At 31.4% G+C, this 19,117-nt stretch overlaps 3 protein-coding genes across 3 annotated transcripts; 1 reads left to right on the top strand and 2 right to left on the bottom strand.

The window, feature by feature from the left end:
- The first annotated feature begins 4,723 nt into the window (after positions 1-4,723).
- LOC107928531 (putative calcium-transporting ATPase 13, plasma membrane-type) lies at positions 4,724-8,034 on the top strand. Its single transcript, XM_016859781.2, is given in 2 exon segments — positions 4,724-6,705; positions 6,708-8,034. Coding segments are annotated over 2 exon segments (3,057 nt in total). The 5' UTR covers positions 4,724-4,829; the 3' UTR covers positions 7,889-8,034.
- A 704-nt stretch (positions 8,035-8,738) lies between these two features.
- LOC107928532 (ATP-sulfurylase 3, chloroplastic) lies at positions 8,739-11,556 on the bottom strand. The gene is made up of 5 exons (XM_016859782.2): positions 10,807-11,556; positions 9,738-10,143; positions 9,399-9,659; positions 9,239-9,325; positions 8,739-9,163 (listed from the first exon to the last, which is right to left on the bottom strand). Exons 1-5 carry the CDS (start codon positions 11,304-11,306, stop codon positions 9,026-9,028), a joined length of 1,392 nt encoding a protein of 463 aa, XP_016715271.1. The 5' UTR covers positions 11,307-11,556; the 3' UTR covers positions 8,739-9,025.
- A 4,258-nt stretch (positions 11,557-15,814) lies between these two features.
- LOC107928457 (pentatricopeptide repeat-containing protein At5g43790) lies at positions 15,815-17,719 on the bottom strand. The gene has a single exon (XM_016859698.2). It carries the CDS (start codon positions 17,674-17,676, stop codon positions 15,901-15,903), a length of 1,776 nt encoding a protein of 591 aa, XP_016715187.2. The 5' UTR covers positions 17,677-17,719; the 3' UTR covers positions 15,815-15,900.
- Between the last annotated feature and the right edge of the window lie 1,398 nt (positions 17,720-19,117).

The following is a 19,117-nucleotide window of genomic DNA, read 5'->3' as shown; positions in this document are numbered from 1 at the left end:
ATAAAATTTCCAGAATTTTTGGTCTAGCCATTTAATACAGTTTATTCGTTAAATACTCCCCTGTTATTTCATTTGACAGTTCTGACCTCTCTCTACTAAAACTAAATTATCTCATTGTACAGAACTCGAATAAGGTTCTTGTTTATTTATTTTGAAACTAGATTCATTAAGGAGTTCACATATATAAATTACACTCCATAATAATTTTTGTACAATTTTTAATGATTTTCCAAAGTTAAAACAGGGCATCTCGAAATCACCCCGAACCAGTATTACAAAATTTCAAATATCTCTTGATTCATCAATTAATTGCTTACACTGTTTCTACTATAAGAAACTAGACTCAATAAGCTTTAATTCCATATTTTGTTCATCCTCTAGTTCAATTTATAAAATTTTTAGTGAATTTTCAAAGTCAGACCATTGCTACTTCCCAAAACTGTTTGATGAAAAATGTTAATAACCAAATTTATAACACCAATTCACATCTTATTCCTATTCAAATTTCATTTAAACTCAAATTTAACTATTAAATTTTCAACATATTTTCTTAATTCCGAATTTTCCTCAATCTAGTCCCTAAAACACAAAACTTATAGCTTACTTTGCAATTCAATCCTTATATCTATTCTAACTTGAATTTCGTTCAATTAAACCCCTATTTCATCATTTTATTCAACATGAACTTTGTTTAAAAACCTAAGAACTTCCAAACTAACAACTTAATTTCATCAAAAACTTGTTTTAAGACTTCTAAAATATCAAATTTATGAGAAAAGGACTTGATTGAGCTTACCAATTAACTCCAAGCTTCATAAACCTTATTTTTTTAATCAATAAAATCTTTGATATTTTCCAAGTTAAACCGCCTCAGCTATAGGAAATGGTTTAATTTCCTCTTAAGTCCTTCTAATTTTTCTTTAATCTATAATTAAACTTTTACTCTTATTCAATTTAATCCTTTTTACTAATTACTCTAAATTAAGCTAAATTTACTTAATTAAAACCTAATTAAACACACTACTAGACTCATAAATATTTTTAATAATTATTTTCGAACTTATTTCACTAAGACGGAGGCCCGATAACACACTTTTTTGGTGCCCACGGATTTTGGGTTGTTACAAAACATATCTTTTGCTTTGATCTTTTATTAATCTTCAAAAACCAACCTTCTCTTTAGAATAGTTTTGAATGGCTTTTATAACCAAATTTTACAACTGATTGCCTCATTCTATGGTGACAAGTAGGGTAATGGAGTAAGTGTGGTGGTTTAGTGGGGTGATGAAGTTAGTGGGGTGGTTTAAGAGTTAGTGGTCGGTTTAGTGGGGTGCTAATTGAATGGTTGGTGTTCTGGGCTCTGCTTGTTGAACCCGGACAAAATTTGGACTCTACAAAATGTTTATAATCCATTTTAAAGAAACTTTAGCAAACAACCCTTTAGAGGTTGTAATTAACGAAGTTTTGTTTAAATTTTTTTTTTGAGCTTTTTAAAGATATTTAATGAATTGAGTCTAATGATTAATTTTTATAAATTTTATTAAAGGATCGACGTTGGTCACAATTTTTAAGTTACTTTATATTTAGGATGAGAATTAAATCCTTTTATCATCTCGTATTTATTGAGATATTTAAATAATAATACACATGAACTAGATTTTAGATAACAACGGTGCTTAATTTATAGACCAATAAACAATCAGGACAGAATTTAGCTTCCAGACTCTTACAATTTTAAATTAAAATAAGTGTATCTAACAGATAAGATTGCAAACAGATCTGAGCTGAAAATGTGAGGAAAAAAAAAAAACATACGAAGCCGACTTGCATTTCCTACTTTATCTTTATGGGTAAATTATATTAAGATTATTAAACTATTAATAATTTTATGTTTTGGTCATTCAACTCAAAAAAATTACAAAATGATCATTAAATTATTTAGAAGTTTTTATTTAAATCATTAGACTGTTAAATGGCTTTTTCCATTCGTATTGAGTACATCAATCGAAAGCTTTCATTCCATTTTTCTTCCACAATTCAGTTTTTCTATGAAACAATTTTAAACATTATCAATTTACAAATTAAAATCTAAATAATTTTTTTCTTCAATCTTCAACACTAATCGTTAGATCAACTTAGATCTACTCGTCTATCTACCATATCAGTCAATAAATCGTCGCTTGAAGCTCACTAGTTGAAATTTTTTTAAAAAGCATTAACAGTCTAGTGACTTGAATAAAAATATTCGTATAGTTTGATATCTATTTGTAAATTTTTAAAATTAAGTAATTAAAATATAAATTTACTAATAAGTTAATGACTTTAAATGTAATTTATCCGAAAATACAAAACCAACTTGCATTCCCTCGTTTATTTTATTGAAGAAAAAAAAAAGTAAGCGGTTGCTTTTTTGCTTCCGTTCACAACTCAAAGCTCTCCAACGCGTAACGTCGCGTATTATTATATGTTAATATTGTGTGTCAGTTAATATGGTGGCTGTTCGTTGAATTATGTTTTAGTTTTTCCACTGATATTTTTATTCAAATTGTGCCGTTAAATTATTATTTTGATATTTTATATAAAAAATATAATAAGAAATTTACTTCACAACATTTATATCATTATTCAATTTGATTCGATTTTTCTATTTAAAATAAATTGTATTTAAACTAAATTAATTCTCAACCCTTATATTACTCGTATGAAATTATTTTATTTTATATGCTAACTCATCAAATAATTTAAAGCTTTAAAAATTAAAAAAGATAAATATTATAATTTAATTTCAATAATTAAAATTTTGGATAATTTTTTTTATCTTTCTTGATTGATATTTAATTCAATTCTCGAGGAGTAAGCTAACGCTTGATCCACGATGTAATAAATTTAACTTCAGTAATTAAAACTTTTAATTTTTAAAAATTAAGATATTAAAAAATTAAAAATAAGAGTAGATAAATGTTAAAAATTAAAATTAAAATAAAAACAGAAAATTAGAAAGATTCAAGGCATAAGCAAACTTATGTAATATAATTGTTCTTTGTATTAGTAAATAATTATTAAATACCAAGTGTCAAACAAAATGAAAACGCAGAGTTTGACACGATGAAGGTTACTTATTTTCATGGACCGGTCGCCACGCTTTTGACTCGTCAATGACTCAATTGTCACTCAATCTCTTTTTCCTTAATGCAAATATGCAATTTACAATAAAACTTTTATAAAATAAATATTATCATGAAAATGCTATTTAATCACTTGTGATAATTGATACTAATTAAATTTATAAAGTTTTTATGTTCTTCTTGGGGCTTAAAAGTTCTATGTTTTGGACTACTGAAATTTAAAGAGCTATTCATAACTATTTTTATTTATATTAAATAACTATTATTTTAACTTATAATCGTATTTTAAAAATTATGATAAATATAATAAATTATTAAATAAATTGAGATATATGAGAAAATTAAAAAACGATAAATGAAACCATTATATAATTTGTCTCATTCCTAAATAATACGCTTAAAGTAAATAATTTAAATAATATGAACGATTTGGTTTTTTTTAAAAATGTTAGGGAAAACATGTTTTTCTTCCACTTTTGAGTCTACATTTGACAACTCTTTTAATATATCAAGTAAATAATGATAGTATTTTCTAACAATTTTTCTTCGTTGATTTCATTATAATCCCAAAAATTCCACAAGCATGTCAACGTGGGAATAATTTTTTAAAATTTAAAATTTAAAAATAATTAAGTAATAAAATATTTTCTTTAATGTAAAAAAATTATTAAGGAAAATCAATATCAGCATAAGTAATTAAATTGAATCATGACACAAATAGAATTTATGAAAGTAATTAAAATACAACATTAAAAATAACATAACTACAACATAAAAAAGAATAATCAAAAAATATTAAAAATTTAACAAAAATATAATAGAAATTTAAACAATAAATCTATAATTATACTTAAATAAATAATAATAAAATTCCTTTCTCTTTCTCTTTATTTCCTCCCATTCTCCTTCACCAGCACCGATGTCCCTGGCTCCAATTGAACTCGACAAATTGTTTTAATATATAGTTATTGATATTTTTATTAAAATATATAAATAATTTTTTTAACATTAATTTTATTATAAATTTTTAATATATTTATTTTTTTTAATACAATGTTTAGAACTATGATAGCCTTATTCAACATTTAAATTGGAAGATAATGCGATTCAACGCACTTGAACCCATGTACTATTGCACTGGCAATAATACGAGATCAATTGATGATAAAAAAAAAATCATATTCTCACTTCGCATCTTAGCTTTAACCTTTATTTAAAAAAAGAAAAATACCGACATAAAAATTACACGATAATAAAGATCCATATGACAACTATGTTTTACAAACTGCTTCTCCAGCTTAAGTAATTAAAACCCAAAGTAGGAATTACGCAATTTATTTCAGTTTCATTTACTAGTGTTTTATTTGCAGGTGAAAAGGCATTAAAATTGGTCAATAGCAGTCGACCTACTTTTACCGCGGTATTGGGGATTACGCCAAGGATTAATTCCTATGGTACTTCCAGGAAAAGTGCAGGTGTTTCCTTAATGGCATTGATTTGTCATTTCCATATATTACACAGCAGCTATTTATCACAATATTCTATCCTTACGCGTCATTTCCTTGTATTATGTATAAATAAACTTATTGATATTCTTCATTACATACAACATATCATCTGTAAATCAAATTAGATACCACTGAGCATTTCCTTTGTTTCAATCTATATCATCTTGTTCTTGGATTACTGTTGTTTCCTTGTTCAATGACTACCATTCTTCAATCGAATTTGCTTTGTTTTGAATATACAATCCAAGTCCCTTCGGCCACCTTTACTAAATCCAGAAAGAAATGGCACTCCCTTTTCGCTACCATCTATTGTTCTAGAAAGTTTTCTTCTCTTATCACCAAAACCGCAACCGCCAATGATGAAGCCAGAGTCGTTCATCGATCGCCGTCTCATGTTTCGCTCGCTGTCATGCAAGAAAACAGTCCCTTCCGAATTGATCAACCTACTCTCATTGAGCTAGTGAAGGAGAAAAAGGTTGAGAAGTTACGGAAACATGGTGGGGTTGATGGTGTGGCTTCTGGTCTTGGGACCGACACTCAGGTAGGTGTCTCAGGTAGTGCCGAGGACATTGAGCGTCGACATGAGGCATTCGGTTCCAATACGTATAAGAAACCGCCAACCAAGGGATTTTTTCATTTTGTGGTTGAAGCATTTAAAGACCTTACTATAATGATTCTTTTAGGGTGTGCAGCTCTGTCACTTGGGTTTGGAATCAAAGAACATGGCCTCAAAGACGGTTGGTATGATGGTGGAAGCATTTTCGTTGCTGTGTTTCTTGTCATTGGTGTTTCTGCTATAAGTAACTATAGGCAGAACAGACAATTCGACAAGTTATCGAAAGTCAGCAATAATATTCAGGTTGATGTTGTGAGAGGAGGTCGGCGACAACAGATTTCTATATTTGATATCGTTGTTGGAGACATTGTGTGCCTAAAGATCGGAGATCAGGTTCCGGCCGATGGGTTGTTCATAGATGGCCATTCACTGCAAATTGATGAATCGAGCATGACTGGGGAAAGTGATCATGTTGAGGTAAATGGCAGCCAAAATCCATTCTTATTGTCAGGGACGAAGGTGGCTGATGGATACGCTCGGATGCTTGTTACTTCGGTTGGCATGAACACAACATGGGGCCAAATGATGTGCCAAATCAGCCGTGACACCAACGATGAAACACCTTTACAAGCACGTTTAAACAAGCTGACCTCATCAATTGGTAAAGTTGGCTTAGCTGTTGCTTTCTTGGTTCTTGTCGTGTTGTTGGTCCGTTACTTCACAGGGCATACAACGGATGAGAACGGAAACCGGGAGTTCAATGGAAGCAAGACAAAGAGTGATGATATCATAAATGCTGTTGTGGGAATTGTAGCTGCCGCTGTTACCATTGTTGTCGTTGCAATTCCAGAAGGACTACCATTGGCTGTGACACTGACTTTGGCTTATTCGATGAAGAGAATGATGGCAGATCAAGCAATGGTGAGAAAGCTCTCTGCCTGTGAAACAATGGGCTCGGCCACCACAATTTGTACAGACAAAACAGGTACTCTCACACTCAACCGAATGAAAGTTACGAAGTTTTGGCTCGGTCAGGAATCTATGGAAGAGGGAGCTTCCTCAATTTCTCCATTTGTTGTTGATTTGATCCATCAAGGTGTTGCTTTAAACACTACTGGCAGTGTTTATAGAGCTTCTCCAGGAACAGAATATGAATTCTCAGGTAGTCCTACAGAAAAAGCAATCCTTTCATGGGCTGTGGTGGAACTGAAGATGGATATGGAGAAAACAAAGAAATGTTGTGCAGTACTTCAAGTTGAAGCCTTCAATTCTCAGAAAAAAAGAAGTGGTGTTTTGATTGGAAGGAATGATGATGACACTGTCCATGTTCACTGGAAAGGAGCTGCTGAGATGATTCTAGCACTGTGTTCAAGCTACTACGATGCTTCAGGAGTTGAAAAAGATCTAGATGATGACGAAAGGATGAAATTCGAGCAAATTATTCAAGGCATGGCAGCCAGCAGCCTCAGGTGCATTGCTTTTGCCCATAAACAAGTTCCAGAAGAAGAGTACCAAAATTTAAAGGAGCAGAAAAGCTTAAAGAAGACAACTTGACCCTGTTAGGATTGGTGGGTATAAAGGATCCATGCAGACCTGGAGTGAAGAAAGCAGTGGAAGATTGCCAATATGCTGGAGTAAACATCAAAATGATCACTGGTGACAATGTTTTCACTGCAAGAGCCATAGCTACCGAATGTGGGATTCTGAAGCCAGGTCAGGACTTGTCTAGTGGTGCAGTCGTAGAAGGTGAGGAATTCAGAAACTATACACCACAAGAAAGGATGGAGAAAGTTGAGAAAATCCAAGTCATGGCAAGATCCTCTCCCTTTGATAAACTTCTCATGGTGCAATGTTTGAAACAGAAAGGGCATGTAGTTGCAGTCACTGGGGATGGCACAAATGATGCACCAGCACTCAAGGAAGCAGATATTGGTCTATCAATGGGAATTCAAGGCACTGAAGTTGCGAAAGAGAGTTCGGATATCGTCATCTTGGATGATAATTTCGCTTCGGTTGCCACAGTCTTGAGGTGGGGAAGATGCGTTTATACCAACATCCAGAAATTCATTCAATTCCAGCTCACAGTTAATGTAGCAGCACTTTGTATCAACTTCGTAGCAGCAGTATCAGCAGGTGAAGTCCCTCTAACAGCAGTCCAGTTATTATGGGTGAACTTAATCATGGACACATTAGGTGCTTTGGCTCTAGCCACCGAGCGGCCTACAAAAGAGTTGATGGAGAAACCACCCGTCGGTCGAACTGAGCCACTTATCACAAACATCATGTGGAGGAACCTACTAGCTCAAGCTCTATACCAAGTAGCCATACTCCTTACCTTACAATTCAGCGGTGAATCAATCTTGGGGGTGACAGAGAAGGTAAACGACACATTGATCTTCAATATTTTCGTATTCTGCCAAGTCTTCAACGAATTCAACGCAAGGAAGTTGGAGAAGAAGAACGTATTCGAGGGTATACACAAGAACAAGCTGTTCATAGGAATCATCGGGGTAACCATTCTTCTTCAAGTGGTGATGGTAGAGTTTCTGAAACGGTTTGCAGATACAGAGAGGTTGAGTTGGGGACAATGGGGAGCATGCATAGTCGTTGCAGCTGTTTCTTGGCCACTTGGTTGGGTTGTCAAGTGCTTACCTGTTCCACAGAAACCCATTTTCAGCTATCTCAAATGGTGGAAATAGAATCTTCATTGGTCACAATTCCAAATCATTGATATTCATATTCTTTTCTTGTATTTAAGATTGAATTATTTTGTAGTTACATAACCTTTACAGATTACAGAGATGATTCTTTATTCGTTAATAAAATAGTACAATCATTTTTTAAACCGAGGGAAGTTTCAAAATTTGTTTTTGAGCTTAATAGATGTTCCTAGTGTTCCCATTGATCTCTGCTGCATCTGTTTCAAATTCAGCCGACTGATGATATAGGAGAAATATAGATTACCTTCTCTCTGTGAATGTAAAAATAAGCGAGTCAAACATTTCAACAATGAAAAAAAAAATCTTATTGACGATAAGATAATGATAATCTAGACCAAGAATGTGACAACAATGGGAAACCGGTAGGTCAAAGACAGGAAAAAAAGATATGTGATCACCATTTCCACTTGGCAGAGAAACTGAGGAAAGGAAAACTCTGTTTCCTTGTCCACATCTTGATTTGGAGCGAAATTATTAAGACACATCTGCTTCAAAAAAACCGCTTAAAAAGGTGTCTTGTGCTTTTTACTTTTGGAAAACATTTTGCATTTTTTTTATGTTAAAATCTTCAATATTTGAAATTTAATTCATATATTTTTCAAATTTTAAAAGATAATTAAACATTTTGCATTTATTAAAAAATTCCATGGACATGATTCTCATAAATAAAATTAATAAATGTTTGAAAAAAATTAAGCAAAAACACATTTTAATTAAACACGATCCAACATAAAATGAGGGTCGTTTTGGATTGAAAAGGCAATGCATATTCACTTTTCACCCATAGATTTTCATGTATTAAAGCCTATCGTTTCCACCGAAGTATAAATGAGAAAACATGAAGACATGTCCCATAGCCATTGCTTTTCATAAGAACAAAACAAACCACACAGACATATATAGTACAATGTTGCCCACAAGCAAAGCGAGCACCAATGGCAGACACCATAATGGGGGCAACCTAATTACAGGGAGAGGCAAGCTTTTTTCATTGTCTCTGTACCAGTGCCTCTCATGGTTTTATTAAAGAGATTCTGCATCACACACACATTGGAAATCAAACAGTGTTAAATATGCTCCTTCCAATCATATGGAGTATCTTTATCGATCATTTGTCTAAGCCGGAACGGCTTCATGGATCCTTCCATTGTCAGATGGTGTCAAGCTGTCGTAGTATTTGACCAACACTTTCCAACCGCCAGGGCACATGAATCCATCCGGAGGGTTCTCTTTGTTCTTCGCAAGAGCCCGCATCTATAGAATTGCAGCAAGTGGTTACTATTGGAACCTGAATCGTATTTCTAGTGATGGGTTCGGAAAAGAAGATACCTTGGTGCCTGATATGAAGAGGAAGTCTTGAGCTCTCGAGGGATCGAAGAAAGCCATTTTAAATTGGGTCTTATCGTACGCGGCAACCTGTAAATGAAACAATCCAATAAGAATATGCCACAAGCGATATCATAGTAATGGGATTGAATGCTCAATATACCCTGAACGGAAGGATGTTCAGCCGCTCGAGTCCAGGCGCCATGCTCAGGACCTTTTTCCCGTGATCGGCATCATACAGGTCTCTCTTCTCATTGGGATGGCCCATGCCAGCTGGGTCCCTACCAACGATATAAAAATTAGCCCCTGCATTGATCCGAGCTTTAGCATGCCACTGCACTTCAGTTGGGCCAGCATAGTGCATAGGAGATGGGAATATAGAGACCACTGTTGTTTCAGGATCGAGAACACCGTCCTCAAGCACCTGGTCGAACACATTATGGCATTTTCATGTCAATTGGCAAAGCAAATATATAACCATTTTCAAGGGTTTAATGAATACCTTCTCGTGTTGTTTCATTCGCCAACTAAGTGGAACATCATCTGCCTTCGTGTAGCCTCCCAATGGATGAAGCAAAAGTATGGGGTTCTTGTACCCCATCTCAAGAAGCCTACGACGAGTATCGGTCATTAGCAAAGCATGACCATTGTGAACAGGATTTCTGAGCTGGAATGCAAACACGGCATCAGCATTGCGTTTTTCAAACTCTTGACGTAACTCAACAGGTGAAAGCCGAAAATGATCGAGACCATCATGGTACTTGATCGGCTCTATAACCTCCAAATCACCTCCAATGAGCCAATTTCCAGCTTTTGTTATAGTTTCTTCAACATATGGCAATCCAGGGGCAGTAGTTCCCCATGTCCTCGCTATCCTTTCTTCCTTCGGGTGCTTATAAATCTCAATGCTGAATCAATCCATTAACGAAGCAAACAATAAGACCACATAGTTATCGAATCGAACCAGACACCTATGATACACCATCGACTCATTTGAGTCCTAGAATGAAACAACCGAAAAACATTAATCTGATGACCTACATTCAGACAAACTTTAATCGAACAACTTTCAGTAGGATCATAGACCAAGGAAAATGCGGCATTCGTCGAGGATCGAATCATATGAGGGTTACAAACGGCCGGAGGCCGGCGCTGAGCCGCCTCTTCTTCACTCTACTATTCCCCCATCCCCAATTTTGCTAAATATCATCAAAAAGCAGGGGAGCTTTCTAAATCTAGAATACTGGTTCATATAAAATCACATCAAAGTGATCTATAATTTCTATATAAAACATGAAATCATAGCAAACGAGCAATATATCAAATTTGAAAAAAATCATGACAATTTAAGCTACAAAAAAGGTATAAAATTTAAGAATTTTAAGCTACAACATTAAAACAATCAACTTCAGAAATCTTTACTGTAGGAAGTCAAATTGTATTGAAAAGTGTATATATATCCAATTAAACAGGAAAGCAAAATGTGAAGAAAGAAAGGAAAAAGTTGAAGAATAAAATACAAAGAACAGTTACCATTACATTATTTCTATATTAGGAGTTCATTGACTTACTTGTTGAGGATCGCAACGGGGTTATCATCCAAGTCAACGAGCGTGACTCTTTTGGACTCAGCGATCCTCTCCTTTTGAGAATCATCAATCGCCAACACAATCGGCGCCGACATGTTGACGAAAGAACCATCGCCGAGTCGGAGCGAATTAAAATGAAGAGTTTGGAGGAACTCGGATTCTCTCATGAACCCGGTGAGGGGGCTTGCCCAGCCCTCACTCAAAACATGGACCCATTGCAAGTCGATCCTGCTCAGCTTCACCCTGGGCAACAGAGCCGCTTCTCGCTTCTTCAACCCCCGCTCCGGCTCCGCCACGTGGAGGTCCACGAGCTTCCCACCGTCAGGCTCGATCAACCCGGCTCGAACCGACAACTGGGAAACCGTTCGGGGGTTGAAAGAGACCGAACCGGGGAGTTTGAAGGAAGGGACGAAATGGGTATTCAGGGACTTATTCAAAGACTTTGACGTAAACGAAGGTTGGATGAAAATGGTGGAAGCCATTGGAAGAGAGAACCAAAAGAAAACCCGGTTTGGTTCTGCTTCTTCTTCTTCTTCTCGGTGGTGGTTCGGTTTTTTGAGAGACTGGTGGGTGAGTTGAATATATATGGATTGGGGAATGAACCGTAGAAGGGTAGTTTGGGAATAAAAAAGACAGTGACACAGTGTTGTTGATTTGGACGAGAAAAAGTGAAGAAAGACAAGACAAAGAAGAAAAGTGGAAATCAATGTTGGATTTGTTAAGGGCTAATTAAGTTTAGGGTTTAGGGAGGATGAACCTGGACAAATTGCTTAATTACATTTTGTTGCTGTTTTTTAATTAAATAATAAATTATTTATTATTTATTTTGATGTTTTCAGGTCAAATTTTGATATCCATTTGGGTCGTTTTTAGTGCCATTAGAATCTTATCTTGTTTTAGTCTTTATATTTAGCATAGGAATATAAATAAAAATATTAATTGTCCTTACACATGTTTAAGATTCCTGCAACAAACCTAAAAGTTTATTTGTAATTTTAAAGGTTTTGCATAAAAATATTAAATTTAAAAAGTGAATTAAGAGAAAAAAAATTTAAATTAATTTAAAATATAAATTTAGTTTGAGTTTTTTTATATTCAAAGCTCGAGCTCTACCTAATTCAATCCATTTTTAATATTATAATATATCATTTTTCTTTTCTATTCTTTTATACATTATATGATTTATATCATATAAAATTTAAATATATTATAATATAGTGTGGAATGATTTTGATAAAATTTGATACTCATATTTTAAATTAAACTTGAACAATTATATACGACATTAATATTATACATAATTTCATCCAAACTCGACTCAACTCGATTGATGACCGCCATCTATTTTCATTTATGTGATTTAAAAAGAAGGTCACGTAGATTAGTTTGAATTAAATATGTTTAAGGTTTGGGCTATCCACCTAAAGTTTTGAAAGATTTGACCAAATATATTAGATTTGAAAAATAGTTTTGGACAAAAAGAATTAGATCCGTTTAAAATATAGGTTGAGTTAGGGCTCAAACATTCAACGCTCGAGAGCCCAAACCCAATCCGTTTTCTAAGTTTGTAACATATTATATTATGTTATTTATAGCAAAAAAAATTAAATCTATAATAATATATAATTTATAATGTAAACATTTAAAAAAATGTTAAGTTGTCAATAGATATATTTTTTTTAATAAATGAACAAATATTTTTATATTTAAATAAATAAAAAAATAATATAGGCTAACTTAAAATGGGCCTTAACTAACCATTTACAAATATTAACAAACTTAGACAAAATTTTAATATTCTATTTCAAGCAAGCCAAGCCTAAGCAAGCATGATAATGCTTAAGCTCAACCTATGAATTGATCTAGTAATTTATGCATTTATATAATATTTTTTCAGTTTATTGTGCCGTTGTTGTATTTAAATTATTTATATTTATATAAATTTTAATAGGCATAATGACACATTTAGTTCTCAATGTTTACATATTTTGTCAATTTGGTATTTTTTTTAGCGAGCACTTATTTATTTTGAGCTAAAATTGTCCATTATCTTTCAAAAAAAGAGTTAAATCATTTTTTTTACTGAGATATTCGACTAAAACACTAATTTTTTAACAAGATAAGTGTGATAGCCCTCAAGACAACTTGTATGTACTTTATGTTGATATATTATTATTTATCTTTTATGTCACGTTAATAAATAATTTAAATTATAAAAAATAAAAATTTAAAAGATAGCCAAAAGTACACATAGATTACCATTTGAGGTGTCATGTTTAAAAATTACCATTTTAGTCAATATTATCATTAAAAAAATAGTATTTTTTTTAAAAAAGTTGATAATTAAATTTGACTTTTTTAAAAAGACTGAGGGTCAAATTTAATTAGTAAAAGGAAGATTAATCAACTTGACATAAAAAAGAAAAGGTAAATTAAAAATAAAAAAATAGCTAATTTCTTTTGGGTTAAAAAGTTTTGACACTCTTCGAAAAACAATTGATTAAGAGATTTTTTAAACCTAATAAGTAAACTATTGAAACAATTTAGGTGATGAAATCATAATTTAAGTATAATTTTAATAATAATAAACACTTTAAATATCTAAATAAACAAGCAGTTATCTTTTCTACCCAAAAACAAGAGCACTTAAAATTTAGGAGCGAAGTTTTCATTTAACCTTCATTTTTTCGCCATTTTTTTAGCTTTTCTTTAAAAGGATGATATGCTTTATTGGAAATAAAAAATTAATATTTAATATATTAATAATATTTTTATATTACAAACAATTTTAAAAATTATCATATATATATATTTTTTAATATTTTTAATATACTGTTGGCAATGAAGTCAGGTGATTGATTGATTGTGAATGCTTTGGACATGGCATGGAGGAAAATATGTCACCTTTCCATAATGCTCTGTCATATATAAAGTAATTAAAAATATATGTTCATAAATAAAAATTATGAAATTAAATTAAAAGAAATAATTAATTAATTAATTTACGTATAATTTGATAAATTTGAGATTAAATTGAATCAAAATTAAATACGATTAAAAATAAAATTAAAATTTATAAAATCTAGTGTTTTACTAAAATAAAAGTTAATTTTAATTTATTTTTTAAGGAAATCAAATGTCAATTAAAATTTTATTTCAATAAAAATCTTTTACCATTATGTCACAAATTTAATTGATAATTAATTAATAATTTATTTGTTAATATATTAATTAATACACATCAATTCTAAGTTTGAATAATTTAAATTAAAAAAAATTAGAAAAGGAAAAGTAAGTCCTATACCATTTATATATTTGGAATTTAATTTTTATATTTTTGTTTTGAGAAATTTAGTCTCATTATTTTTTTAGTTTTTAAAATGTAGGTCAATTTGTTAACATTGTTAACTTTTGTGGTTAAATAAATTAGTGTGACATTTTAAAGTAAAAAAAATAAATATTTATTTGGTAGCAATGTAATTAAATAAATAATATTATAATGAACCTGAATTTAACAACATAATTTAACAATGCTAACAGATAGACTTGAATTTCAAAAATTAAAAAGTAAAAAACTAGATTCCTATAAATAAAAGTACATGAACTAAATTTTAAATTTATAAAAAATAAAAAAAATATTTTATATTTTAGCCCATCTTTTTTTTTTATTTTCTTTTTAGATCAATATTTGAATAAACTTGTTTCTTAAAAAAAGAATTATACCTAAATTAATTTTTTTAGAGTGTAATGATTTGTACTATATTTACTTATAATTTATTGATTTTCAATTTTTTAACTAAAAATAATCACTTGATTTGTTTTGGTTCGATGATGTATTGCTTTATTACTCGATCAAGCATTTCATTAATGTTTATTATTTTTTATTTTTGGTGAATATTTCATTAATTTAAAAAAAATCATTTCATTAATTTTATAAAAGATATTAACAGTATTATTATAAGATAGAATTATGATATGATGATGTGTCCAGGATTTTGCCATGAACACGTGTCATTAACTCATTGACCGACTAGGAAGCACTAATGCTTTATGGCTTATGCTCGCCCCACTAAGCTTAATTAACATTATATATTTTTATAAATCCATACATCATTCTTCTTGGTTCTTTATGGCATTTGATATTTGCACTATTTTAACACATGTTTTGTATATAAATAAGATCACAGTTTTGGATAAACAAAGAGTTGTAAAGGGTAAATTTTGATTCATCGAATGTCATCTTAATTATATAAACTGTACTAATTGAACAAGTACACATTATTATTTTTATTAGAAGAATAATTGAGCCAAGTTGAATTGAGTTGAGTTCGATTCGAAAATTGGTAAATTTAAGCTTAAATTCGATTAAACATATGTTTTTTTTTTAAGTTCGAGTTCAATTTGAAATATAATTAAACTATTCAAGCTTGGATTCAATTAAGCTCATTTATCAATTATCATACTCAAGTACAAACTCAAGCTTAATTAAGTTATTGCGGATTCAAACTTGAGTTTGAGCTCAGTTTGATAATTAAACTTAAGGCTAATAATATATACTAAGGGCAATAACATAATTTAATAGTATAAAAACATTTAAAACATATATTAAAAATGGAAAGCTCGATAAGACTCACGTGTCATTCAAGCTAGTTATTGCTAAGCTCAATAATTACTAATTTGAATTCAAATATTTTTTTTATTCAAATTCAATTCATTTACACCTTGATCTTGATAAGAAACAATGTCATAGCCCCCAATAAAAGAATTTACTAATTTTTTTTATATGGGTCAAAATGCAATATTTCCATTTTAGTAAGAAGGCCAAGGAACCTCTCCCCTTTGAATCCGCTCTGAGTAACAACACTCAAAAGGCCTATTTGTTTAGGATGACCTTAAAAACCTGATATGTTGAGTCCAATGCACATAATTTTACTCAAAACAGGCCAAGTTGTATATATAGTGTAATCAATAATCTATCTAAAAAATCATATAAAATGGAAACCTAAAATCAAAGATGACTAACCTCTTTATAACCAAACTTTTTTTTGCATTCAAACACTATCTTTTAACACTATCTCACCAATAGTCTCTGCAAGAACAAGTTCCATTTTTGAAATGATGAAACCGAATTCGATCTCTTACAATAATATCTCTTCCATATATCATCGAAATAAGCTTAGTACTTTCATGGCAATCACTACAAACACGAAGATTTTTAATGATACGAATAGGAGCAGTCGAATCAGAAGCAACCAAAGCAAATGCAATTGCTAACCTTTCACTATGGTAAGTAAGTGCATCTTCTTTTTCCTCCTCATCTATGTCAAACAACACTTCTTTAGTTCTAGGCTTATGACCATATTGCTGTAACCTTTTGCCAACTTCTTCGAGCTTCGAATAAATTCGTTTTGACCACGGGTGTGTTTTGTCTCCAATCAGGAATTGATGCATGGCACCATTAACTTCAACTAAGCTACTACCTGGCATTTTATTAATCCCATGATCCTTCATTAATTTCCTCACTCTTTTAACATCTTCCCATCTATTAATGCTTGCATACATATTTGATAAAAGTACATAGTTCCCACTAGTTTCTGGCTCAAGTTCTAGTAAATGCTGCAAAGCAATTTCCCCAACTTGTAAATCACCATGAACCCTTGCTGCCCCAAGTAAAGACCTCCATAAAATGGCATTGGGTTTCATTGGCATTCCCTTGAGCTTTTCTTCAGCTTCTTGAACCCTCCCAGCTCTACCTAAAAGGTCTATCAAGCACCCATAATGTTCAAGTTTTGGCTCCTTACCATAAATTTCATTTATTGACTCAAAAACCTTGCAACCCTCATCTACTAACCCAACATGTGAGCAAGCACACATTGTAACAACAAATGTCACATCATCAGGCACTAAACTTTGAAACTTCATTTTCTCAAAAAGTTTAAGTGCCTTGTGACCATAACCATGTATACCAAATCCACCAATCATTGCATTATAACATAATATATCTCTTTCAGGCAATCCATCAAACACCTGATATGCCAAGTCCAAACACCCACATTTTGAGTACATATCTATCAAAGCAGTGCCCACATAATAATTTAACTTAATATTGTACTTCAACACATAAACATGCGCCCATATACCTTGACAAAGAGCACCTAAATTTGCACAAGCACTAACTAAAGCTACTAACGTAACTTCATTTGGCTTAACTAAAGGATTTTTCTGCATCTCAGTGAATAAGCATAAAGCCTCCATTGATACACTAGTGTCCTCCTCCTCACTAGTAACACCACTACCATAAGCGGATAACATTGAATTCCAAGTAGCTAAATCTGGGTTCCTAATTTGATCAAACAAATATCTAGCCACACCCAAATTGCCATACTTGGCATAGAAATTAAGCAACGAGGTTTGGACAAAATCATCATATGCAAGTCCAAGGAATTTTAACACATGGGCATGTAGAGCTAGACCATGGAGATGAGAACCACAAGCCTTGAAAAGAGAAGGGTAAGTGTGAGAATTGGGTCTAATTTTTTTATCCCAAAGAACTCTTTCATACAAGGAAAAAGCAAGGTGGGTTTCACATTTTCGGTTGGTTGATGATATTACTGAGGAAATGAGAGTGTTGTAAAGGAAAATTGTTGGGTTTGGGATTTGGTTAAAGATTGTGAGGGAATGGGGTAAGGCTAAAGTGGAGGATAAATAGAGGAGCTTGCTGAGAGGGTAAGTGTGGTGAGTAAGGCCTGTGGTTACCATTTGGGCATGGACTTGCTTCAGAGAGCTTAGGGTCTGGCATTTTGATAAGTAATTTAAGGTTATGTGATTGAAGATTGGATTTGATGAATTCATTAGCTATTGAACTTTTTCTTCTAGATGGATGGTTCCTATGGAGACATTTGACCACTAAATGCATGTATAATATGGGGATTTTGGTCCTGAGCTTGGGTTTCAAGCATGTAAGCCAAATTCACTGTTATGGGCTCATATTCCATTTTGAAAGCAGAGTTATGGATTATCCTTGAATGTTTGAAGTTGGCATTCGGCTCGGGCTTTCAAGATTGATGGTGGGTTTGAATTTGATATGATGTTTTAGCTCCCATGCAATGTTTTTTAAAAATCATCCTGATCTTAGTTTATTATGTAATTTGATAAATAAATTTTAATTTAATGTAATTCTATATATAATGTAAATTGTGATTTATATGTATACATGAATATTTAATTTTGATTTAATTAAACACATTAAAAGAAATCAATATATACATTTATTTTCATGCTAGATTAATATAATTGTTTGTATATGAAATATATCAACATAAATAGTGTTAATTCAATAATGTTGTTAGTGATTTATGAAAATTGGATTAGATAAAAATATCATGTATAGAATTGCACAAAATCAATGTTCATATATATTTTTTATATTAATGCCTAAAAAATTGAAATTTATATTCGAGTTCTATTATGTGTCATAAAAATCATAAAAAAAAATCAATCTGAATTGATTAAATCTAAAATCTGTTGTCTTTTCAACCAAAATATTATATAAGAACCAAAAAAATATTCAAATAACTAAAAAAAATATTTTTTTATGTATTTATATTTAAAATTTAATAATATATAATAACAATTTTTTTACCACTTCACCAATAATAAAATCCACCATAAATATCTCAATTTTGAATTAAAAAGAATAATATCGACCCTACATTATATGATAGTAGATAGAATAGGGGACCTATTATATTCACTTTCTTGTTGGCACCAATTAATCAAAAATCAAAAGTAAGAATAATAATGAGATGATATATGGTCATACATAATATGATTGTATCAACCAAATAATTTGAAGTTTGATTTGAAAAAAAGGCATAGAAGAAGAAATTTTCACCAACAAATATTCATTTGTAATGATGATTTCATGATAAATTTGAGCTCACTTTATTCTTTTTTTTCCTCCTATTTATTGTGGTTCCAACTTATTTGACTGCCGAACATGGAATCCATCATGGAAACTAATATAGTCATTCATTTATACCTTTTATTTCTGGGTTTTAAATATATATATATATACTACTAAAAAAGCAAAACTAGAATTAAGTTCATGTGACACATTTTCATGTTATATTCACAAGAGCTTTTGATTTAATGATGAACTTGTATCCCTTCTTTGTTATGTTCAGGATAAAAATTATTTAAATAACTTAAGATTTAAATTTTGTATTTGTTAGATTAGGTTCATCTATTAATTTAATTAATCATGTCAAATAGTTTAGTTCGTTATCTTAGA

This window comes from Gossypium hirsutum, chromosome A09 (genome assembly GCF_007990345.1).
Source record: "Gossypium hirsutum isolate 1008001.06 chromosome A09, Gossypium_hirsutum_v2.1, whole genome shotgun sequence".
Classification (NCBI taxonomy): domain Eukaryota; kingdom Viridiplantae; phylum Streptophyta; class Magnoliopsida; order Malvales; family Malvaceae; genus Gossypium; species Gossypium hirsutum.
This window is presented reverse-complemented; position numbering and strand designations above follow the sequence as displayed.

Bases quoted from the DNA above. Each gene is read 5' to 3' on its own strand.
- LOC107928532 (XM_016859782.2), bottom strand. From the start codon at position 11,306: ATGGCTTCCACCATTTTCATCCAACCTTCGTTTACGTCAAAGTCTTTG. The intron at 9,326-9,398 runs GTATATTGAGCA...TTTCATTTACAG, and splicing joins TGAACATCCTTCCGTTCAGG to GTTGCCGCGTACGATAAGAC. The intron at 9,164-9,238 runs GTATCTTCTTTT...GCAATTCTATAG, and splicing joins TCTTCATATCAGGCACCAAG to ATGCGGGCTCTTGCGAAGAA.
- LOC107928457 (XM_016859698.2), bottom strand. From the start codon at position 17,676: ATGAATTCATCAAATCCAATCTTCAATCACATAACCTTAAATTACTTA.